The 25,255-nt window shown below is 43.5% G+C and overlaps 2 protein-coding genes across 2 annotated transcripts; one reads left to right on the top strand and one right to left on the bottom strand.

Moving 5' to 3' along the window:
* Positions 1 to 5,387: 5,387 nt before the first annotated feature.
* Positions 5,388 to 15,024, bottom strand: SLC25A53 (solute carrier family 25 member 53). The gene is made up of 2 exons (XM_045995681.1): positions 14,959 to 15,024; positions 5,388 to 7,933 (listed from the first exon to the last, which is right to left on the bottom strand). The coding sequence occupies exon 2, from the start codon at positions 7,900 to 7,902 to the stop codon at positions 6,979 to 6,981; it is 924 nt and encodes a 307-aa protein (XP_045851637.1). The 5' UTR covers positions 7,903 to 7,933; positions 14,959 to 15,024; the 3' UTR covers positions 5,388 to 6,978.
* Positions 15,025 to 15,230: 206 nt separating this feature from the next.
* ZCCHC18 (zinc finger CCHC-type containing 18) lies at positions 15,231 to 18,379 on the top strand. Its single transcript, XM_045995492.1, is given in 6 exon segments — positions 15,231 to 15,596; positions 16,017 to 16,075; positions 16,687 to 16,852; positions 16,854 to 17,797; positions 17,800 to 17,964; positions 17,967 to 18,379. Coding segments are annotated over 4 exon segments (1,221 nt in total). The 5' UTR covers positions 15,231 to 15,596; positions 16,017 to 16,075; positions 16,687 to 16,802; the 3' UTR covers positions 18,029 to 18,379.
* Positions 18,380 to 25,255: the final 6,876 nt, after the last annotated feature.

Here is a 25,255-nt window from a genome sequence, read left to right on the forward strand (position 1 = left end):
AGGGAACATTTTGAGTGGAAAGGAGAGACCAAAAATGAAAAAGACTAGAAAAGATCAGAGAAAATCCCCAGAAACAATGAAAAAACAAGTAATAAAATGGCATAAATATGTATCTACCAATAATTATTCTGAATGCAAATGGACTAAAAGCACCAATCAAAAGACATAGAATGGGTAAAAAAGACTTAGAACTATCTGTATGCTGCCTACGGTAAGAGACAAATTTTAGACCTAAAGACAGCTGCAGATTGAAAGTGAGGGAGTGGAGAAACAACACGCAAATGGCTGCCAAAAGAAAGTGAGAGTAGCAATACTTATATCAGACAAAGTAGACTTTTTTGCTCTTATATTGTTTTTATCCTGTTTTGGTATCAGGGTAATACTGGCCTCATGGAATGATTTTGTAAGTGTTCCTTTTATTTCATTATTTTTAAAATTTTGATGAAGATCATTATTTTGATTTGATTTGATTATTTTGATAAAGATTAATCATTTTTTTAAATGTTTGGTAGAGGGATGCCTGGCTGGCTCAGTCAGTTGGGCATCTTTTTGGCTTGGGTCATGATCCCAGAGTCCTGGGATCCTTGCTTCTCCCTCTCCCTCTGCTGTTCCCCTTCTTGTGCTTGCTCACTCTCTCAAATAAATAAATAAAATCTTTTTTTTAATTTAAACGTTTGGTAAAATTCACCAATGAAACCATGTGGTCTTGGGCTTTTTTGTGCTGGGAGGTTTTTGATTCCTAATTCATCTTTCATTCTTGTTCTTGGTCTAAGAAGATTTCCTATTTCTTGGATTCAAGATTCATGAGCCAATCTTGGTATCCTGTGATTTTTAAGGAATTTTTCATTTTTTTCTAAGTTATCTGGATTGTTAGTATATAATTGTTTATAGTAAGCTGTTATCACACTGCGTATTTATGTGGTTGTCTCTTGTTTTGTTTTCCATTTCTCATCTTGACTTTTGAGTCTTCTCTCGTTTTTCTTACTAAATGTAGTTAAAGCACTGCCAATTTTGCTTGTTTTCTTGGAAAAACTTGTCATTACATTCAATGTTATGTTATTGTTTATTCTGGTCTCTATTTTATTTATATCTGATTTTTCTTTGTTATTTCCTTCCTCTACTAGATTTCTGCTAAGTTCATTCTTTTTATATTTCCTTGTGGTGTAATTTTAAGTTGTTTATTTGAATTTTTTCTCAATACATGCATTTATAGCATTAATTTTACTCTAACATCTGCTTTTGCAGCATCCCATAAATTTTGGAATATTGTGTTTTCTTTTTCTTTTGTTGTGAGACATATTTTGATTTGCCATTTGATTTTTATTTGGCCCATGGCTTGTGTGGTAACGTGTTAATATTTACATATTAAATATGTACTCTAAAAAAAAGTCAGTCTAAAAAGGCTACATGCGGGGCACCTGGGTGGCTCAGTGGGTTAAGCCTCTGCCTTCAGCTCAGGTCATGGTCTCAGAGTCCTGGGATCGAGCCCTACATCGGGCTTTCTGCTCAGCAGGGAGCCTGCTTCCCCCACCCCCCAGCCTTCCTCTCTGCCTACTTGTGATCTCTCTCTCTCTCTGTCAAATAAATAAATAAAATATTAAAAAAATAAAAAGGCTACATACATGATTTCAACTATGTGACATTCTGGAAAAGGCAAAGCTATGGAGACAATAAAACAATCAGTGGTGGGGCACCTGGGTGGCTCAGTGGGTTAAGCCGCTGCCTTCAGCTCAGGTCATGATCTCAGGGTCCTGGGATTGAGTCCCGCATCAGACTCTCTGCTCAGCAGGTAGCCTGCTTCCCTCTCTCTCTCTCTCTCTGCCTGCCTCTCTGCCTACTTGTGATCTCTCTCTCTGTCAAATAAATAAATAAAATCTTAAAAAAAAAAACTATCAGTGGTTACCAGAAGTGGGTTGAAGTGGGAGCTGAATAGGTGAATCACAGATGGTTTTAGGGAAATTGACACCACTCTGTATGATACTATAATGGTGGGTATATGTCATTATATATTTGTCCAAACCCATATAATACACAACAGTAAGTGTGAACCCTAAAGTAATCTATGGACTTTGGTTGATAATGATGTATCAATGTAGGTTAATCAATGGTGAAAAATATACAACACTTGTGTGGGATGTTGATAATAGGGGAGGCTATGAATGTGTGGGAGCAAGGAGTATATTAGAACTCTCTGTACCTTCCTCTCAAATTTTCTGTGAATCTAAATCTGCTCTAAGAAAAAAAGACTTTTTAAAGTAAATTTGTCACATTTTTAAAAAAAGAAATGACATTTACAGTTACCTGGAACAACATGGATGAATCTTATAAATAATGTAGAATGAAAGAAGATAGTCACAATTCCAAATATATTAATTACATAAAGCTCAAATATCTGTGAAACAAAACTGCATTTAGAGAATCTTATATAGAAGAAAAAAACCTTAAAGGAAAGCAATTGTGTCACAATAGTCCAGCACAATAGTCAAGGTTACCTCTAGGATGGGGAAAGGAATGTCATCATTGGTGGGGGACTGAAGGCAGGGACAATGAAGGGGTGGGGGTTATCAAGATGTTCTATTTCTTGTCTTGGGTGGTCATTACATGGATGACTATAAATGTTCTTTTAACTGGAAGTTCTATTCTGAATGCTTCTCTTAAGGAAATGGAAAGCAAGGTCACCACCTGGGCTTGAGGATGGGTGAAGAAATGTTGAAGATTTGAGGACAAGAAAGGTGGTACAAAAGAAACAGAGAAGTTTGAGAATATAGGGAAATAGAATATTTTTTATTTATTTGTTTATGAAAACTTTTCACTTTTTTCCTGATTTATTATGGTGCTTTTTCTCTCATATAGAACATTATTTTATTCACTTGAATATACTATACTCTATGCAGTTATTCCAAAAATGTAAACTATAATACTACTTAATGTTTAAAAATAAATTTTAAGAGCAAAATTAAGTCTCAATAAACCATGTAACAATAATAGTAATACATTAGTTATTTGACCCTGAGCTTTAGAAAAGCTGATGTAGTTTATATTTAAGACAAAAATACACAGGGTTCATAGGGGGATTTTTATTCTTTTTCTTTCAACTTTTCATACTAAGTAACGTTAGCATTAAATTCTACATTTTGTAAGTTTAAATAGACACAGATATTTATTACCTCCTTATTTTATTGATCTCAAGTCCAAAAATCATTTTTTAAATGACAGGGAATGTAACTACATTAACATCACAAACAAAATATTGATATTTAAAATTACTAGAAAACTATTACACTCTTAAACTTTACTTGGAAGACTTAAATGGAAAAAGGTGATAGGTTTATATAATTTTGCCTAGGTTCTTATACAAAGCAATTTGAAAAATCAATTTAAATTGATAATTTAAATTATAACGTGCTTTAGTTGTAAATTCATGTTAATATTAAAATTACATACCTTTAAGTATTAACATACATAACGTAAATTTTCTATAAGGGCAAATATAGTGAATTTAAACAATTACCACAAATGTAAATTTAAAATAGTTCACAAATTTTCATTTTTAATATTCTATAGATTTTCTTTAACATGGGGTTACACCCTGATCAACCCAAGAGCATGGAAGCTGAAAATATCTTATGTCAAAAATGCATTTAATACACCTAACCTACCAAACATCATAGTTTAGCTCAACTTGAATGTGCACATTTACATTAGCTTATACCTGGGCAAAATCATCTAACACAAAGCCCATTTTATAATAAAATGTTGAATATCTCATGTAATTTGTTAAATACTACACTGAAAGTGAAAAATGGAATAGTTGTGTGGGTACAGCATGGTTGTCAGTGTATTGATTGTTTACCCTCCTGATTGTGTGGGCTCAGCTGTGTGACTGGCGGCCTCAGGTCTTCGCTGCTGCCCAGCTCATAAGAGTGTCTACCACTTATCACTAGCCACAGAAAAGATCAACATTCAAAAATCAAAGTGCAGTTTCTACTGATTACCTATTGCTTTCACACCATCATAAAGACAAAAAATCACAAGTTGAGCCACTGCTAATTTGGGGAACATCCATACAGTAACTGTGCCATTGTCATAGAGATAAAACACATTCTTTGAAAAGTAATTTGAATCTACAAACATTGACTCTAGAAATATTAAGATTTTAATTCCTGAGTAGTTCAGGGAAAAATATTGTGTGTGTGTATGTAGCTAGGGAATGAGGTGCTCAATAAAGTAAATGGGCTAAAATATTAACAGTGGGTGAATTTGGGTAGTATATATAGGTGTTCTTTATATTTGACTTATGTTGGCAACTTTTCTATGATGTTACCAAGATACCGACCTCACACTCAGAATCATATAAATCTTGTTATTTTTAATATTATTCAGAGGAAAATTGCATTGCTTGTTTTTAGCAGATGTGCTTTTTAAAATAAAAACAGACAAATTCATTTTGGACTATAAAAAAAAACTTTTCTATAAACTTGAAATTATTTCTAAATAAGAATTTAAAATGGAGAAAGAGACATGGGCTGACACAGTGGCATAAGTGGAAATCCACAGCATACTTGGAAATAAATGAATGCATCTGTTGGATTAAAAGATGGGGGAGTACGGTAGTTTATCTCCCTTTTAGCGTAAAAGCCACAACTATAGGGGTACCTGGGTGGCTCAGGGATTAAGCATCTGCCAGACGTCTTCCTTTAGGTCAGGTCTTATTCCATGGTCCTGGGATTGACCGGCATCTGGCTCCCTGCTCAGCGGGGAGTCTGCTTCTCCCTCTTCTTCTGCCTTTCCCCGACTCGTGCTTGTGCTCTCTCTTTCCAATAAATAAAGATATTTTATAAACCCACAGCTGTAAGCTATGAATTTTTGTAGATATTTTCTTCCTTATGAGTTTGCCTTGAAAAAGAACTATTCTATTTTTCCTTTCTTCGTGCAGACAGTATATTCGCTGTCCTAGCATCCACAGTACCATCCTACCCCATCCAAGTCTGCACAAGGACCAGATATGGGAACTCTTCTGCGGCTATTCTGGACCAGCTATTTTCTAGTGACCTTGCTGGAAAATGCATTCTGATCTCATATTGCCTACTGCTGTGTCTTTAATTTCTATGATATTAAGTGAGGAATTCTCATGGCTAGAATCTATATTTAGATTATTTTTAATGACAAATTCACTTAGGTGAGAAGGTACAAGTGGAGGTCATTATCACAATCATCTACAAGGAAAGCTGCAACATATGTCATCTTGGAAATCTTCAAAGTTCCAGAGTTGAAATGATTGGGACAGTTATGTAATATGTTTCTGTTTGTGAAATTTTAGTTCCTATGGTGTTGCTCATAGCAAACATGCCATCAATAACACAAAATCATCAAATGTCCCAGTTGAAAGTCATTTATTATTATTATTAATTATCATCAGCAGCAGCATCATTATCATTAGCACAAAACTAAATCCACTAATAAAAGAAAACAAAACCACACCCCAAAGGCATGTGTCTTGCTGACGGCAAGTCAATAACATTATTTTCACGTACAAGGGACAGCACCCTGAGGATAAAGATCATATCACAGATTGATAATCAATTCAATAATTCAGCCAACATTATTGAGCACCTAGGCACAACAGGAGATTTTAAAATGCATACAAGAATCTCTGCTTTCAAGGAGTTTTACAGTCTAGTAGGAGGTATTGAAGAACACCAACAAGAACACAGGGTCACAGAAACTCAGTGATATAATGGAATCAGTGCCATGTATGCAGTGTTCTTAGAAAGGGGGAGTCACAAGAGACTAATGCCACATTCAGGTGTGGGAAATCAGAAGAGTCTCCATAGAGAAGGTGGCATCTGAGCTAGGCTTTGAGGAACTGGAAGGATTTTTTACAAACTGGCATGTGAGGAAGGGGCACTGTAAGTGGAGAAATTGTGTGGGCCAAAGCACGGCCATGGGAAAGTTCATGGCATGTCTGGAGAGAGAACAATAGTCCGGTTTAGTGCTTTTTATGGGATCTATGTCAGTGGCAGTGGTGTGATAAAATGCTGCAAGTTATATGGGGGCCATATGTCGAATGGCTCCACATGACAGGTGAAGATTTCTGATCTTTTTGTCACAGTGACTGTATTTATCCACAGCAATAAAATATACAATTATTTGTGAGGAGATATGGTCATTATACTTCCAGATTTCCTAGAGAAACTCAAGTGGTTTCTAGGCAATGTTTTTACCTTGCTATCAAAAATATCCTGCCAGATAACACCAAGCCTTCTAGAGTAAATTTTTCTCATGCAACCAAATCTCTTCCTTCAAAGTCTATTCTTTCCACCCATCTAGTGACAATACTTCTTTCCACTCCTATATCCAGCTCCATCAGTTCCTGTGACAGCTGATCAGTTGAGGCAAGTCTAATTTCGGGTTTCCAGCTCCAGCTGCCAGCCTGACTGAAACTAGAGCCCCCAACCCTGAGAAGTGAGAGTGGTGGCAGTAGGGATAGTGAACAATATCTTGGAAATGCAGCCAGCCATCCAAGGAGTTCTGTGGAATCCACATCCTAAGCCTCAAGCTTAGTTCTTTGAAACTGGAGTCCCTGGTCCTCCACTAAGTTCGGTCCAAAGGACAACTAGAGGGATTCCAGAACTCATAGTGCCTAACTAAGGTCATCTTTCAACGTTTCTTCTTACTGTCAAGGAATTACTTAAAAGAATGACATTTCATCAAGGTTACAAGTTTTTCAAGGGCCTCCTGGGTCCAAGGCTGTTGAAACTGTGGATGGGATGAAATGACTTTCTCTTTCTGACCAAAGAACCCTGTTGGCCTTTGTTTGTACCAACAGGCTGGTAGTTGGGAATTTCTCCCATGCATTGGCAGTTCAAAGATACTGAAGAATGGTTGTAGTAGGTAACCAAGCCAAAGAAGTAAGGTATTTAGACCGACCTGGGAAGGCTTAGGATAACAAAGTTGCCATAGCCACACTTCCTGCAGTTAGTCAGTCTTTAGCTCTTTCCTGGAATGAGACCTCGTCTGCAGGAAGTCATGGATAGCTGTGGTGAGGCCCCATGTCACACTGGACCTTAGGATGACAAGGGAGCCTCCACGGTAGATCAGAAACACCTTTCGTCCCCGCGTGTCCCACACATCCTGGGCAGAGGCCCACAGGCTTGGCATGCTCTGCCAGCCAACATGGGACTGCATATTGGCCACCAGCACAATCAGAGGATACAGGACTAGGCAGGTTATTGTTCCATTGACGCTCCCAGACACTAAGGCAGGAACCCAATGGGGCAGGCCTTGCTCTGCCAAGCCATCCTGGATGGGGTCCTTGAAGGAAAAATACAGAGCACTCCCCAGGCTGTTCCTCAGAAGGATAGGCCAGAAACCACGATAGTAGCCCAGTGACAGCCGCCCCCATAGCCCATAAGAGTTGAACTCCTTGAGAATGCTGATGGTGCTGGGGAAGCGAGCTTGCTTGCGACCATCCTGGAGCACATTTTGCACCCTTTCAAAGGGGCTCAGTGCCACAGCCTCCACCACACCCGACATGAGCCCTGCAGCCCAGCGGTGTCTCAGGGAGTGTGGCCCAACGGGAGAGAGAGAACACAGCAGGCTATCATAAGTCCCAAACAACAGAGTCCCTTGCAATGTCTTAGAGAGAAGAGGTGGGTATATTCCCCGGTAGAAGTACTGAGGGCCTTCATGCCAAAGTTGTCGCACAGCCACTGATGCTGCCACAGCATGGATCTGTTGCCGGAACACAACCTTATAGATGGGGAAAGTCAGAAAAGTAGACACAAAGTTGGAAACGGCCCCAAGGGCATAGGCCTGGGAGTGCCAGCTTTTCTTTCCTGGAGACTCCACTCGTGTCCTGTGCTGTAGCTCCTTTCCAGGACAGTGGTTCGGTTCCTCCATGCTGAAGACGACTGAATACAGATGGAAGATACTGGCAAGAGTGGAAAAAGAGAAGTTAGACTGACCCATTAAATTTGTTGGGGGCATTTTCATGGCTTAGTGAGAAACAAAGCACCAAGAAAAATGGACCTAAGGAAAAAAGTAATGCTTTGGGCCAGTTTCAAAGAAATAGGCATATAAGAAGTCAACAAACTTGGGTGCCTGGGTGGCTCAGTCGGTGAAGCGTCTGCCTTTGGCTTAGGCTATGATCTCAGGGTTCTGGAATCGAGCCCCACGGCAGGCTCCCTGGTCAGGGAGCCTGCTTCTCCCTCTGCCCCTCCTCCCACTCATTCTCTCAATCTCTCTCAGATAAATAAAATCTTGAAAAATAAAAAAGAGTTTTGTTTTTTTTAAAAAAAGAAGTCATCAACCTCAAATTAAAACAAAGGCAGTTTTCTTTTTCTTTTTTTTTTTCCTGAAATGAGTCATCCTACCATGTTTTACCAACAAATCAAATATTCTAATATTGAAAGAAGATTTGTGACTGAAGAAAATAAAACCGGGGAAAGAGGGCTCAAAAACCTATTACACTCAACTTTCACCACATGAAGTTTTGCATTTGATAAACTGCTAGAACAATAAGTTGCTATTCTCTTTCCAAAGAGCGGCACTATCTCAGAGAGGCAGAAATGCATTCAGAAGCTGTAGTCCAATTCTTTCTCTAAAAGCTGGTAGTGAATGTGGGGATTGAGGAATCTCCCTCACCTCTCTGTCTGCAGAATCCTGCCAGTGTCCTGGCTGTTTCATGGCAATGCTCTGTCCACCCTCCCTTTCCAGTTGAGGAACTGAAAGAGTAGCTGTTCCTAGAAGGTCAGCACCAAAATGTTCCACACCTAGCTATTTCCAAGCCTACCCTTATGGTTCTGTAGCTATATAATAGAGTAGGAATTTTTCAAACTTGACAGCATGTGACATTGTTGGCCAGACAATTCTTTTTTTTTTATTTTTTTAAAGATTTATTTATTTATTTGACACAGAGAGACCACAAGCAGGCAGAGAGGCAGGCAGAGAGAGAGAGAGAGAGAGAGAGAGAGAGGAAAGCAGGCTCCCTGCTGAGCAGAGAGCCTGATGCGGGACTCGATCCCAGGACCCTGGGATCATGACCTGAGCTGAAGGCAGCGGCTTAACCCACTGAACCACCCAGGTGCCCGTCCAGACAATTCTTTGTTGTAGCTGCTGGTCCTGTGTATTGTAGAATGTTTAGCAGCATCCTGGCTAACACTCATTGAATGCCTGTAGCACCAGTTGAAATCAGCCCAGCTACTATAATCAAAATCATCTCCAGACAATGCCATATGCCCCCTGGGAAGCAAAATCATCCTTGGTTCAGAAGCCCTGTACTTGAGGTAAGATACAGTTCAAGGGCGCCAAACTACTGATCTCACCCCAGAAAAGGTTGGGAGCTAGCAGGTGGTTGGGTAGGTGAGAGGTAACTGGGGATCCAGGACACAGGAAGGCAACTCGGGATCAAGAAGAAATGAATGCTGAGTGTAGATCTGAGAACCTGAGAGAGTTTGTCAGGAAGGAGATAGGGCTGAGAAGACAGAGTGTGCCACAGGAGGAGACAGTGTGTGGAGGAGAGGCAGCATAGAGCTGTAGAGGGAAGGGAGAGGAGAAGACAGGCAGAGGAGAGGGCACCTTGACAGGGCAGGGGGTTCACATCGGGACTGGTAGGAATGGCAGATTCTGGAGCTTTCACCCAGAACCCTGGGCTGTGTGGTTCTGAGGGGAGAGAGAGGTGTTTGGGGCTCTAATTATGCTAGCAGTTGATGACCCCTCCACAGGGACAGAGGGGTACAGCCTCAGGCCTCCAGGGAGGGGTACAAGCCAGGTAATGTGAGTAGCCCACTGAAGACTTCCCTGGGCTGCCACACCCAGAACCTGCCAAGAAGTGCTTCTCCTTCCAGAATTATCCCCATCGACTCCTCCCTGGCTCCTTGCTCTTGCTCCATCCCTGACCCCATAATCTGACCTCATGGCCTCCCTCACAAGCCACACACTCTCTCTCAATGGAGGGAGGTGGAGGTTCAGACTCCTGTGCTCTACCAGTACTCTTCCCCTAATCCTAGCACCCCATGTTTGCCTTAAGCGTCACCTCCTTAACCTGGGAGGGTCCTTCTGCCTTCTGCCTCACACCCTTTAGCAGAGAACTGGCCAGAGCAAACGCTTATGAGGCCCACTCTTGCATCCCTCTGGAGGCACTTCTGGGTCCCAGCTGGCTACTTCTGTCTCTCTAGAGCTAAGAGACCCCCCCACACACACCCAGGTCACAGGTAGCTCTACTCAGGTCCCCAAAGCCACAGGCACTCCCAACATTCCCCAGATCTACTACCAAGGAACTTCTTCCTCCAAATCTGATCTGCACCTAAAGATGGGTAGTGAAGGAAATGTTTGCCCTCTCTTCTACCTCAAAGCGCAGTAATGTTCCACATTCTCCTGATTAACCTATAAACATGTGTTGACTGACTGCATAAGACATGTGGACTTGGCGGAAACACTGGGCTAGAATTTGGCAGACTAGCATTCTAAGTGCCAGCTCTGTTATCAACTTCCTTATGACCTTTAGAAATTTATTGACATCTTGGAGGATCATCCATCTCAGGTATAAAATGAGCTGAGGGGGTGTAATGCTCTCTAGGCATCCTCATATTTTGCATGTCACTGGGGGCTGACCTGGGGGAATTTGGACCAACTTTTAATAGCAGAATCTTGCTTTTCCCTCTTCAATTCCTCCTGCCATTTTTGCCAATCATTTTCAGGAATTAAAGGTGAACAGTAATTTAGAAATGCCTTAGCTTAAATATCTATTCATCATTTTAAAAATGCAATTCTTCCTATTTTGTGGGGGAGGAGGAGAATCTACTTTTTTCCCATGTATTCTCCTGTTATGATGCCAGGCTTGTGGGGGGCAGAGATCCAATACTGAATTCTGTCTCTATCCCTTAGTTGTGTGACCTTAGGCAAGACATTTCACTCATTCTCTGCGTCTTTAGTTATGAAATAGCCACAACAGACCTACCTCCAAAGCTTGTTGCAAAGATTAATAAAGTGAGATAAAGTGGTTAAGCATCCGCGCTATAGCGGCCTCAATAAAAAGCATTAAAAAAAAGATGCTTCCTGACTTCACCATCTGTCTCCAAGGAGCACATGTTCCTACAGGACACTCTCAGATCAGTCAGAAGGAGATGAAGAGGTATGGTGGAACAAATCCTGTGTTCACATGGGAGGCAGGGAAGACTTTTCTTCTGCAAATGCAAAGATGTTCTTATAAACAACTCTGGATGGTCTGGCCCCTTGACATGAATTCTGAAGTACAGACCACAGAATGCGTCAGGAGTCAACATTGAGCAGTTACTCCCTAGAATCCGTGTTGTGGCTCCTATGTCTATAGCCCAGAAAAGTGAACCCAGGGGGGTTCAGACTGCCCTGGCCCATCTAGTCCAGAGGGACAGCTGTGTGACCACCCCAGGATCCAGCCCCACGTTTATCTGTTCATTCATGGCCTCCCTCCACCACAGCTCGCAACCCCTTACTGATCGGCTACTAAATCACTTGTGCGTAAATTACTGTGAAGCCAGAAATGAACAGGACTTGGTACCTGCCTTCAAGGGCTTAGGGATCTAGTGGGACAGACAGTCAACAATGAGCTAAACTATACTGGAAGGCAAAATAAAGGGCACACTAATCAAGGTCAGAGCAGAAAGACAGGAGCAATTTATGTTATCTTGGACAGGGAGCAGCCAAGAAATTCCTCCCAGGAGGGGCATCTGACTTGATCCTTAATCAGTGAGCAGGCTTTCATTTGGAGTGAGGGCAGCCATTCTAGGCCGAGGAAGAGGTCTAAGGCACAAGAGACCTAAAAGCATAAGTGGTACACAGCTTTGGGTGCAGGCCTTGGAAAGGAAATAGAGCTGAGGCTGGTATAGATAAGTGAATTTAGAATAAGGGCCATATTTTCTTCCCCCACTGCAATGTGGTAAAGCATAAAGACACAGGCTCTGGAGTCATACAGCCCTGGGTATGGATTTATTTCCCTGTGCCACCTGCTAGCTATATGACCTCGGTCAAGTCTCTTCACTTCTCTAAGCTTCAGTATCCTTATCTGTCATGAAGCTTGCATGAGATGAAGTATATAAAATTCTCAGCACAGTACTCAGTATATAAATTGCTCCGTAAATTATATTAATAGTTTCATTAAAAAGAAGAGATCCCAGAAAGAAAGATTAGATTGTGACCACACTTTTTCTAAAGGCTGAAATCAGTCTAACATACTGGGTTGGGTCTTTTGCAGAGTTCATTTTAAATTGCTTGTTTGGGAGACAGCAGAACAAATTTGTTCATGGCCTTTGGAGTTTGATAGCCCTAAGAGGGCTGGAGTCCCCTGTCTCTACTTCTAAGTTGTGTGGCCTCATATAAGTTACTTGGTTCCCTATCTGCAAAATGGAATAACAATGCCTGTCTAACAGAGCTGCGGAGAAGCTTAAATGAGATAACAGATGGAAAGTTCCTGGCACAGGGGAGGCAGGCAGCCAAGGAAAACTATTATTGTTTCAACTGAAAAGCTTTATCTCCCTAACATTCAGGCTTTTAAGGTTTCTTTGTTGAAATTGGAAAATGTGGTCTCATTAGAGCCATGAATTGGAACACACTCCCACACATGAAGCCAGAGATAAGGGATGCTCTGTATCCAAATGGAGCCAGCTTAGCAAATCCTCCTCTCAGCCTTTTCCAAAGAGATCCTTGCTTTGTTTGAAGGGCCCAATCCAGGCACCTTTACACAATCCATTTCCTTTCACTTTTGCGGGGGCGGGGGGTCAGAACTCTAGGATCTATTCTTTGTCCTATTTGATCCCATCTCCACCAGCTGCAGATCACCTCAGTTGGCAGTGAAGCTAATTTAAACACAAGGACAAGAATCTGCTGAGACCTAGAGTCAGATGTCATGGCATTGGGGAGCAGAAGCAAAAGTCTGAAGGAAACCCAAGAGCTACTGCCGCCATCACCACGACCACGTGAGGAGAGCCTTCTCTCTACCTCCCACACCCTCCAGCCTCCACCACCTATCCCACACTGTCCCATCCACAAAAGAAAGGCCACAGTCCTCAGATAAAAGTCTTCATCTCCAAATTTTAAGTGTTTACTTCAAAGAACCCCAGGTATCAGGTTTGTCAAACAAGAAGGCAGAAAAGAGCATCAGGAGAAGTACCTTGGCAGGTTGAAAATGAACCCAACAGCAGTTAGATTTTTCATTTGCTTGCAAGAATCAGGAGTCCAGAACAGGCCCTGCAGGGAACCTTTTAACCACAATTTACATCAGGAAAGTAAGATCTGCTCTCCAAGAACCAGAAGTCATAGAATATAGAGACGGTTTCCCAGCCACTGGCATCACAGCCCATTCAAGCTGGCAGCCCTGCAGGACAGCTCTGCATGCCGTTTCCATGGAGTTGCTCCTGCTCTGGGGCCAGTGAGGCCAAATCCAGCAAAGAAGAGGTCCCCTCAAGAGCTCACAGAAGGGCAACCTAGCAACCTGTCCTCAAGCCAGGAAATGAAAGAGCTGTATCAGCAGTAGAGAGCTGGGGATCGGGAGTTAGGTCAAACTGTTTCATTTCTCATACTTCTTCCTGAAGTGCAAGTTGACAGAGGAAGATGTTACCAAGATGGCAGGGGAATGATTCTTAAATCACTTCTGGGCCACAGACTTCCTTGAAAATCTCCAAAACTAAGAACTCAGAAAAATACGCAGAGTCCAAATTCTTTGTAAACGATTTCAGAAAGGACCCTAGGTAGGAACCTCTGCTCAGTGGAGTTACGTGTCATGACCGATGTGCTGTGTGGCCAGATATATTGGCAGCAGGCCATTTGCTTATTACCCTCAGCATGATGTGGTGTTTCCAGCAGTGATTCATAAACTTCTCTACACCTCAGAATTAACTATAGCACTGGTTACAAATATAAATCACGCTCCCCACCCTTAGTCCTAGTAAATCTGAATCCCCCCAGAGGTAGAGCTCAGGAATCTGCCTTTCTAACAAGCTTTCCAAAATGATTTTGAGGCAGCCAGTCTTGTACCCATACTCTGATTAATAGCATGGGTTATGGTGTCAGAGAGATTTGATCCAAATTTTGGCTTCACCTTGTACTTTCAGGCAAGTCATCTCACCTCTGAGCCTTGTTTCCTTCGAGCTCATAAGCTGTAGATTTTTTTTAATAAACTGGCAGCTTACTGTAGCATAAAAATAGTGTAAAATGAGAAAGAAAAGTGCATTAGTTTCCTCTTCTGTACAATGGTTCCTGCAAAAATTGCCTAAGGCTCTTTTCCCCACTCTCTGCTGCCTCCCCCAACCACTCTCACTCAACACTGCCATCATGCCAAGACTGCTGGTGGGTTTGAGACCACCAACGTAAAAATACTCAGTAGGCAGTTCAGCTGGGCAAATAGTTAACATTAGAATAATAGGCTTGGATGCAAAATCGTATGCTGAAACTTATTTGCTGTGTGATGCTGGGCAAGACGCCGAACCTCTCTGTTTCCTCATCTGTACAATGGAGATTAACAGTCCTTGCTCACTAATTCTATATAGTTCCAAATGGCCCCTCCCATCTCCACTTTGGCTTTTCTCTACTAACCCTCAATCTGAGAGTAAAAAGGCGTGTTGACAAGGGGAGGCCTTTGAAATCGGATGTGTTGACTTGGGTGTGATCTCTCAGCTCTGCCCTTCCTCACCCCACTGCCTGAGTGGTGAAGTGCCCTCTCTGTTAATCCCGCACACCGCTACCTCCTTCACGGGGCTGCTGAGAAGAATATATGAGATGTCCGGGCAAGCGCATTCGCCTGCAGAAAGTGCTCAGTAAATGCTTTCTCCCCTTCCCCCTATACAAACGTGAGGGGCTTTTATTGTTCACTTGATTTCTGTCCCACCTCGTGTTTAAGGCATCCGGTCTCAAAGCGCGGAGGGAGGAGAGTCGAGTTGGAAGGGGTGAGGTAGAAAAAAAGAGAAGGGGAAATAGCAAACTCACGGGTAAAATGCAAATCGGCCCGGTCGGTGCGTCTGAGCTGCACTTGACACCGCGCTGGCTCCCGCGCCCCTGTGCCGCAGCCCGCGTAGGCCGGCTCCCCCCTTTTGCTAGCAATGGCCTCGGGGCCCGAGGCTGAGGGGAGAGGTCGCCCCCGCGCCCCGCTGATTGGCCGCGCGGCCCCGCTCATCAAGCTCTTTTGTGTCAATGGGCAGTGGCAAACTGAAGCTGCGGCTGCTGGGAGGGCCCAGCCGGTGGGCGGGGGCGGCCGCGGCTGCTGTGGGAACCTTGCCGCCTTGACTTGGCTACCCCCTGACTGGGCGGCTATGCGGTGCAGCTCCATCCCGCAGCTCCGGTTCGCTCAGAGGCGGAGAAGGCGTCATCCTTTTCCTCTACAGGGCTGCGGGGACTGAAAGGCGGCATCCGCAGCTGTCCACACCGGAGCATCCGCTGCTCACCAGCACAGCACAGATTAAAAAGAAAAATTAAAAAACCGATAGGGGGTTGCGGGGAGCGATTAACCGGCGCGAAGAGAGGAAGGGGAAGCTCCACCGCTACTGGGAGGCTCCCCACTTGGGGAATCGAGAACTGCGAGGCCGGGGAAGGAGCACTCCCATGGCCCAGCTGCGCCGAGGGAGGAGGTAGGGTTTTCCTGGGTGCTGCCAAATGAGTAGGATTTGCCTGGATTGAAAGAGGGGAAGTTTTTAGGGAGGGGTCGTAAGGGACAAGGAGGAGATGATCCCAAGCTGTCTGCCTTGAATCCCCTTTGCATTTCCCCATCTCTTCCTGGGGAGGAATATGTGAGGGTGCGTGTCCAACTCTTACTCCCTTTCTCCGTGGCAGGCCATCAAAGCCAAATCGGAACTTGAATTCTGTGCAGCTGATTGCAGAGCTGGTAGGCCAACAATTTCCCAGGGGACATGTAATGGAAGGGGTCACTTTGACTTGTATTCAGAAGGTGGGAGAGGGAATTTCCTGTCTAGCTACAGCGGAGCTGGGGGTGCAGGTAGGGACAAGGGATGAGGCTGCTTCTGACCCTTCCCTTCTCTGCCCTATCCTAGGGGACCGACACAGTCTTGACGCCCTGAGGACTGGGATCTGCAAACCGCACTGGATGGAGGTCAGGGCTGGGGTCTGCAACCCCAGTGGACAGAGGTTGACCTACCCCGAAGGGAGCTTTTTCATGGAAGGCACCTGCTGCAGACGCTGGAAGTGAATTAAAGGGGTGCACTTGTTTCCGAGCTTATGTTTTATAATCCGAGAAATAAGGGGAGAAACTTTTGAAAAGGGTGTGTGGTTGAGATCTGAAACGTGAGTTTAACAGATATCTTTAATTTTTTTATATATGAGTATAGTTGACACACAATGACAAGGGTATCTTATTACCTCTTATTATCACAAATCTATGAGATTTAGACCATTGCACTCTTATTCTGAGAGCCCAACAACAGCTCCACACACACTATTTCACCTAGAATTCAAAGCAACAGTTGCCCTCCCTCCTGGAAGACTGGCCAGAAGGGATGGATGTAACTCTGAAAGGAACCCTGCTAGCAGGAGGACCCCTGGTAGCTCAAGAAAGTTGTAATTGCCAGTCTCCTGCAGGGTATTTTCAGGTCAGTGGACAAATATAAAAGGTACTGCAGGGTGTTCATTAAAGTAAAGCAACTGCAGACTCCTTCCCTGCAATCTACTGCCTTATTGACCTTTTTTCCCCCTTTTTCTTTACAGTCCCTATTGAGATACAAGGAAGTCAGAGCCCGGGAACATTGCTTCCTCCTACAGATTAGGCTCTTCGAAAAAGTCTGAGCATCTTGTTATATTCAGATAGACAACCGTCATCCGTCATGGCTAGCATCATTGCACCGGTGGGTAAGAGCCGCAGCAAAACACACCCTTGCTACCTTGGCCCATTCAATTTTGAGGTCCCTGGGGAGGAGTCTTGGTCCTTTAAGGGTCCACATGGCAGAAAGAAATGTGAAGTTGTTCTTCGGGAGAGTGGTGCCAGCCCAAGGGGAAGAAACCTTTGAAAACTGGCTGATCCACGTCAGTGGGGTCCTGCCTGATTGGAATATGTCTGAGGAGGAAAAGCTCAAACACTTAATGAAAACACTCAGGGGCCCTGCCCGGGAGGTAATGCATTTGCTCCAGGCCACCAACCCCAATCTAAGTGTGGCTGATTTCTTGTGGGTGATGAAACTGGTGTTTGGGGAGTCTGAAAGCAGTGTCACTGCTCATGGTAAATTTTTTAACACTCTGCAGGCACAAGGGGAGAAAGCCTTCCTTTATGTGATCTGTTTGGAAGTGCAGCTCCAGAATGCTATTTAGGCAGGGATCATAGCTCAGAAAGATGCCAACCAGACTCGCCTGCAGCAGCTCCTTTTAGGAGATGAGCTAAATAGGGACCTGCACTTTAGGCTGAAACATCTTCTCAGGATATATGCAAATGATCAGGAGCGTTTTCCTAGTTTCTTGGAGTTAATCAAGATGATAAGGGAGGAAGAGGATTGGAATGACACTTTTATGAAACCAAAGCGACCCAAGAGGTCTGAGGTAATCTTGGAGAGGGCAACAAGCCCTGTAGTATTTCAGGGCCCCCAGCCAATAGCAATCAGCGGCACTGACTGCAACGTAATAGAGGTGAATGATACCCTTGATGACTCAGATGAGGATGTGATCCTGGTGGAGTCTCAGGACTCTCTACTTACATCCCTGGAAGCCCCATCCCTCAGAGGCAGGGCCAGACCTCTTGATCCAATACTGGTCATTGATTGCACCAACAGTTCCCGGGCTCAATCTCCTTGCACCAGTGGGGGTTCTGGGTATAAGAATAATGGTCCTGGGATGTGCGTAGAGCCAGGAAGTGAAAATACACAATCTTATGTTCATATTGTGGTGAGGAGGGCCACTTAAAGGAAACCTGTAACAGTGAGAGCAATAAGGCCCAGGTGATTGAGAATCTCATCATCATCCTGCAGGAGTTGACACATACAGAGAAGGAGAAGTCAAAGAGGTTCCTAGCAAACACAATGACCTCTCTGGGCCTTTAGTAAGGTATCAGAATGAGCCCTAAGTGAACCCTCAACTGTATTCATGCGGGAAAAACAGCAGGGTGGGGAGAAGTAGACTTCTGTCTGCATTAATTAATCCACAAAGTGGTTTTATTTGGGGCAGAAGAGGTCTTATATGCCACCAAAGTGGAGGGGATGGACTCAACTCTGTCCCTGCTCCCTCCTCTGTCTGCCTAAGGGTCTATTCTGTGTGTGTGTCCATTTCCTTGATGACTATTCTTTTAATGAAAGGAGTATAATTCTGTTAAACCTTCACAAAATGAAGGAAAATACAAATTACTGGAAACTCTCCATCCTTTTATAAACATTGTCAGACCTTTGAAGAGTGCCCTTCCGGATACTTATCTGTAATTGTGTACCCAAATATATATATATATAGATAGAAAGATAGATAGATATAGATATATAGATAAGTGATCAAATATAAGTGCTCTTCTAAACTGTATATTTTTCACCAAATAATATATGTTGTGGAGTTCTGTGTCAATGAATATATATAAGCATCAAGTTCAGTGTCTTTATGTGTGATGTTACTTTTAGGAATATAGAGGAAAAATAAATAAGAATCAAATATAGAAGCTTTGGGGGGGGGGTCATACGGTGAAATAGAGTTTTTAACCAACCTCATTTACAGATGAAGAAAAGGGAAGCTGAAATGGGCTGAATTTCTCCCCAAAAGGCCCTTATCACAACTGACCTGTCTCTTAGGTCAGGGTCAAATCTGCACTCATTAGTTAATATTGCAATGCTTTCTTCTCTAATGTATCCTGAGAAATGTGTTGATGGACAGGGGTGGGGGCAAAAAAGGGAAATGGGTATTTCATGAGTTTCATTCCTGTTCACTTTGGGAAGGAGTAGAGTAGATTCGTTAGACTGTAGCTTTTGCTTCTGGACAACAGCTGGTGGCATCAATAAGACTGTCCTTTGGGGGCACCTGGGTGGCTCAGTGGATTAAGCCGCTGCCTTCGGCTCAGGTCATGATCTCGGGGTCCTGGGATCGAGCCCCGCATCGGGCTCTCTGCTCTGCAGGGAGCCTGCTTCCTCCTCTCTCTCTGCCTGCCTCTCTGCCTACTTGTGATCTCTCTGTCAAATAAATAAATAAAATCTTTAAAAAAAAAAAAAAAAAAAAAAGACTGTCCTTTGGGCTGACCTACCCTCTGCTTTCTCCCTCAGTACTGAGAAAGCAGCTACTCATGAGAATTTGGTACTAGGAAGCTCAGCACCTCCCAAGCCTCCCCCTGGTTACAAGCTAGAGGACACCAAGAAGCCCAAGGAGGCAAAGCTAACCTTGTCCTGCTCCAACAAATGGGAATACCCAAGGAATGATGCAAAGTCATCTTGGTGCCAGGGTGTATGAAAAACATGGGAATCAGAAAGTCCACATGCTCTTTTAGGACTGAGGACATTAATAGGAAAAAAGAGATCACAGAAGAACTTCCCTGGATACCTGCTCCTGCCCATCTCATGACCTCAGACTGGAGGGTGATAAAAAATGATCCTCTGTCCTTAGGGATCCCCTGTTCTTCGTAGGTATATTGGTTTCTATCCTTGTGAGCAGGACAAGGTTGATGGCTGCTGATTTTATTTAAGGCAGGGAGTGGAATGAATGCAGACCTGAGGGAGTTTGTCAGGAAGGAGATAGGGCTGAGAAGACAGAGTGTGCCACAGGAGGAGACAGTGTGTGGAGGAGAGGCAGCATAGAGCTGTAGAGGGAAGGGAGAGGAGAAGACAGGCAGAGGAGAGGGCACCTTGACAGGGCAGGGGGTTCACATCGGGACTGGTAGGAATGGCAGATTCTGGAGCTTTCACCCAGAACCCTGGGCTGTGTGGTTCTGAGGGGAGAGAGAGGTGTTTGGGGCTCTAATTATGCTAGCAGTTGATGACCCCTCCACAGGGACAGAGGGGTACAGCCTCAGGCCTCCAGGGAGGGGTACAAGCCAGGTAATGTGAGTAGCCCACTGAAGACTTCCCTGGGCTGCCACACCCAGAACCTGCCAAGAAGTGCTTCTCCTTCCAGAATTATCCCCATCGACTCCTCCCTGGCTCCTTGCTCTTGCTCCATCCCTGACCCCATAATCTGACCTCATGGCCTCCCTCACAAGCCACACACTCTCTCTCAATGGAGGGAGGTGGAGGTTCAGACTCCTGTGCTCTACCAGTACTCTTCCCCTAATCCTAGCACCCCATGTTTGCCTTAAGCGTCACCTCCTTAACCTGGGAGGGTCCTTCTGCCTTCTGCCTCAGACCCTTTAGCAGAGAACTGGCCAGGGCAAAGGCTCATGAGTGACGAAGGATAGTTGGAAGAAAGGCAGGCAGGGACAAGAGGCCCCTGCCCTAAGAGGAAACCACACTTAAAAAGATTTTACCCCACCCTAGAAGGAGCCCTCCACCCTTTCCCATGTGACAGGTAGATGAAAAAAACCTGATTGTATGGCAGGTGCATGGAGGGTTAGTCAGATTAAAACAGCTCACCAACAAGCCCCCAAAATCCCATAGACTTAGAAACTCCGTGGCAGCCCTCTCAGGTCCCCTCCCTCTTCGGGAGCTTTGTACTATGGTTCAATAAACTTTACTATCACTCAATAAACTTTACTATCGCTCAATGAACTTTGCCCTGCTGCCCACCACTCTTCATCTGGCCTACCTTTTCCCTCTTCAGAAGAGGCATGGCCAAGAACCATGGGCACCAAAGGAAAATAAATCCTGTAACAACAAGGTCCACTTCTTACCTCCCTCTGTGGGTACTTCTGGGCCCTTGGCAGCCACCTCCTTCTTTCCAGAGACAAAAGAGACTCTTCCACCACCCCCAGGCCACAGGAAGCTCCACTCAGGCCCCCAAAGCCACAGAGGCCACCAACATTCCCTGAATCTTGGTCTATAAGCCCTTTATTCCTCCCTTTCTCTAAATCATCCCTTGCAGGGGATCTACCCATTCATCTATCCTAGATTCAAGTATGGCCTTTTCTCAGCTTTACTCTATAAATGCTTGTTGAAATAATTTATCCAAATAAACAGTTTATGCCGTCATAATTTCTTTCTGGGACCAGGTAGGGGAAAAAGAAAAATGAATGTGAGACCTACTACTGCCCTCCTTTTCACTGGTGTTAGCTTGGGGGTTCAATATAGACCACAGCTTTGCAAACCTGTTCTATGATTCATCTTCATTTCTTCCCTCCCTCAGCCTCTTCTTCATCCTGTACACTTAAAACTGTCTGAATTTTTTATTTCACCCAAATGATGCAAACCTGATACTTTATTTTACTTTGTGTAACATTGGCTTTTCCAGTATTCAGGACATATGTATTTTCCCTGGGGGATCTGGGCATTCAGATCAAACTAAGGGAGTTAGTCAAGAGAAGGCTTTTAGAGAATTTTGGGTCTGTTAGCCTTCATTTGAGAATTTTCTTTCCTTTCCCCTTCACTCTCATTAATTGTTAAGAGATGGAATGAGTCTTTTTTCAGGAGAAACTAGCATGACCTTCCTCTGCATTATTCCCCTCCTTCTAGGTACTATTTTCCCTTGGGCTTTGACACCCATCTCATAGTTTCCCCCTCCCAGATCTTTTCAGTGCCTGCTTCTCAGTCTCCCTTGCTGAATCTTCTTTCTCTTCCTGATCTTTCCTAAACAGCAATAGAAATTAAAACTACCACAACTACAATTTATTCAAAGCTTATTATGTGCCAAATACTCTCGTGCCAAGCACATTAAATGCAGTAACCCTTTAATATTACAGTAACCCCAGAAGATAGCTCTTACTGTTACTATTTCTAATTTACCATTTTTAAATTCTTTTTTAAAGATTTTATTTATTTATTTATTTATTTAAGGGAGACAGAATGAGTAAGAAAGAGCACAAGCCAGGGAGGGGGACATTGAGAGAGGGAGAAGCTGACTGCCCACTGAGCAGGGCCCCCCCCATGTGGGGCTCAATCCCAGGACTCTGGGATCACCACCAGAGTGGAAAGCAGATGCTTAACCGACTGAACCACCCAGGCACCCCTCTAATTTACTAGATGACATTAATTCAATTAGTATTTTTAAAGCTTTTTTATTATATTTATTTATTTGAGAGAGAGTGAGAGAGAAGGCACAAGCATGGCGGGGGGCACAAAGGGAGAGGGAAGCAGAGTCTCCACCAACTCAGGAGCCCAAATCAGGGCTTGATCCCGGGACCCTGGGATCATGACCTGAGCCAAAGGCAGAGGCTTAACTGACTGAGCCACCCAGGCACCCCAATTCAATTACTAGTAATTGCCACCTATTTCAGATGAGGAAACAAGCTGGAAAATTAGGAAACTACCTAGGGTCATGCCAGATAATTAGTGGTGGAGCCAGGGATGAGACTCCTGGCTGACTCCAAAGCCAGTGCTCCTTCCTAAAGTTAGTTCTCATGCACAGCATCCTCTGACATAGGTGCTATTACTATCTGCACATGACACATGTGCAAGGTTTACACATATGAATTGCTTAGCCAAACATTATAAGAGCAAGTCACACACAAGGATGGAAACTTCTTTTTTTTTTTTTTTAAAGATTTTATTTATTTATTTGACAGATAGAGATCACAAGTAGGGAGAGAGGCAGGCAGAGAGAGAGAGAGAGAGAGGAGGAAGCAGGCTCCCAGCCAAGCAGAGAGCCCGACGCGGGACTCGATCCCAGGACCCCGAGATCATGACCTGAGCCGAAGGCAGCAGCTTAAACCACTGAGCCACCCAGGCGCCCCGGAAACTTCTTTTAAAAAAAAAAGATTTGGGGGCGCCCGGGTGGGTTAAGCCTCTGCCTTCAGCTCTGGTCATGATATCAGGATCTTGGAGTTGAGTCCTGCATCAGGATCTCTGCTCAGCAGGGAGCCTGCTTCCCCCTCTCTCTCTAACTGCCTCTCTGCCTACTTGTGATCTCTCTCTCTCTCTCTCTGTCAAATAAATAAATAAATAAATAAATGAAATCTTTTTAAAAAACATTTTATTTATTTACTTGACAGAAAAAGAGTGGAGAGAACAAGCATGGGGAGTAGTAAAAGCAGGTTGTCCACCAAGCAGGGAGCCTGACCCGGAACTCCATCCCAGGACCTTGGGATCATGACCTGAGTCAGCCAAGTGCCCCAAGGATGTAATCTTCTAAGGAACTTTGGTTTGACAGAAAGGAGGCTTTTCCTACTGTTTTCTTTCCTGCTGGGTTGCAGCCAGACCTCCTGCTGCCTGACAACCAACCCCTTCCCTGTCTTCAGTTGCATTATTACATTCTATTCAAGAACCGTGTTGTTTCCTGCCTATGCTTTAGGTACAAATAGTTGTGAATTTAACATATGCAGGAGGAGAAAGCAGCAGCAACCCATGGGGGGGGGATTAATTGTACAATTAGTGGTGCTAGGGAGACTTCACTACCGGATTAGAAAAAAGGATCAGTTTGCTTTCCCTCGTTATGACACTAAATATGAATTTCAGGTCAATTTGAAAAATAAATGTAGATTTTGTGCAAATATGTACAAATTCTGAAATAATATATGTTGTTGAAAGAATAAAAAGGATCAAACATTCAAAAGCAACCTCTTTTAATTCTGCAAGAAAATATATATTTATTCGATCTCTGGATTGAAGAGAGATTTCTGCAGTTGAGTGTGATGAAAGTGAAAAAGGAAATACCAATAACTCAGAAGACAGCATTAACAGAAATAAAAGAGAAACAGCAAGCTGAGAAGTCCTGGCAACAAATAAGAAAAACCATAATAACAGCAGTGTTCTGTTGGGTTTTGATAGCTAACATTTATTAAAGTCTTACGAAGTGCCAGGCATATTCTAAGAACTCTACATGGCATCATCGCATTCTCAGAATAAATCCTGAGATAGATCCTAATATTGTCTTCAGGTTCTAAAACATTCTTACTTAAGGGGGAGAAAACAGAAAATGCATAAATGTAAATATACAGCTTAACAAATTACTATAAAGCAAATCACCACAGAGATCAAGAAATAGAATATTGCCATACTCAGGAAATCCCTGACCATCAAACCACTCTCATGACAGTTACAGTTATTATTATTATTATTATTATTGCTTTTCTCTAGAGCTTTACCACTCAAATATGAATCCCCAAATGCCATTGTCTTGTTTTAGAACTTTATATAAATAGAACTATAATGCATGTATCCTCTATCTGGCTCATTGTCCTTACGATTAGGTTTCTGAGATTCAACTTTTTTGCATGTAGCATTAGTCCATCATTTTCAGCATTGCATTACTGCATTCCATTCTAGGAATTTACGAGAAACTATCCATTCCACTGTTGATGGACATTTGGGTTGTTTTCAGTTTGGGGGCAATTATGAAAAAAGTGTTTCTATGAACATCTTTTTTTCTGTCTCCTGGTGCACATAGGGTATACTTCAAGGCAATAGGCTTGAGCAAGGGAAATTGGAGCAAGGCAAAAGGGCCCAACACTTCAACAACCCACCGAGCTGAATACAAACAGGCTCATTAACTAACCCACCTGGAAATAGCCATGGGTTCTAACTTAACAACTACAGCCAGGCACAGTTCCTAAGATTACCAAAAAAGAGAAAGTTCTATAAGTCCTCATCCTCCCTTACTCCACCCTATAACTGGAGCACCTCATCACAGCCTAGTTGCAGACAATCTCTCCTTTGCTGTCCTTTCCTCTCCCCCCTTGTGGTTTATTTCATAAACTTCTATCTCTTTTTTTCTGCCTTGGTTGAACCCTTTCACTGCCCACACCTGACAGCCCCCTTTGGATCAGAGCACCCCACACCTAGGAGTGAAATCTGGCTTGTAGAATATGTGTACTTTCAACCTCACTAGAGACTACCAAACTGTCTACCAAAGTTGTACCAATGGCCACTTCCACCATAAGTGTTTAAGAGCTCCCGTTACTACAGCAAAAACTTATGATGTACTATATGCTGGCTAACTGAACATAATTTTTAAAAGGGGGTTACTTTTGCTCCACATATTCACAAATACTTGATATTGTCAATAAAGCTTTATAAATTTCACTTAAGGTTTTACACATTTGTTTATTTTTTTAAAGATTTTATTTATTTACTTGACAGAGAGAGACACAGTGAGAGAGGGAACATAAACAGGGAGAGTGGGAGAGGGAGACGCAGGCTTCCCACTGAGCAGGGAGCCCTACATGGGGCTCCACTCCAGGACCCAGGTATCATGACCCAAGCTGAAGGCAGACACTTAATGGCTGAGCCACCCAGGTGCC

The sequence above is a fragment of the Meles meles genome, chromosome X (assembly GCF_922984935.1).
Source record: "Meles meles chromosome X, mMelMel3.1 paternal haplotype, whole genome shotgun sequence".
In the NCBI taxonomy this organism is placed as follows: Eukaryota; Metazoa; Chordata; class Mammalia; order Carnivora; family Mustelidae; genus Meles; species Meles meles.

What these genes read in the sequence shown, in the direction of transcription:
- SLC25A53 (XM_045995681.1), bottom strand. Translation starts at nt 7,902, where the DNA reads ATGGAGGAACCGAACCACTGTCCTGGAAAGGAGCTACAGCACAGGACA.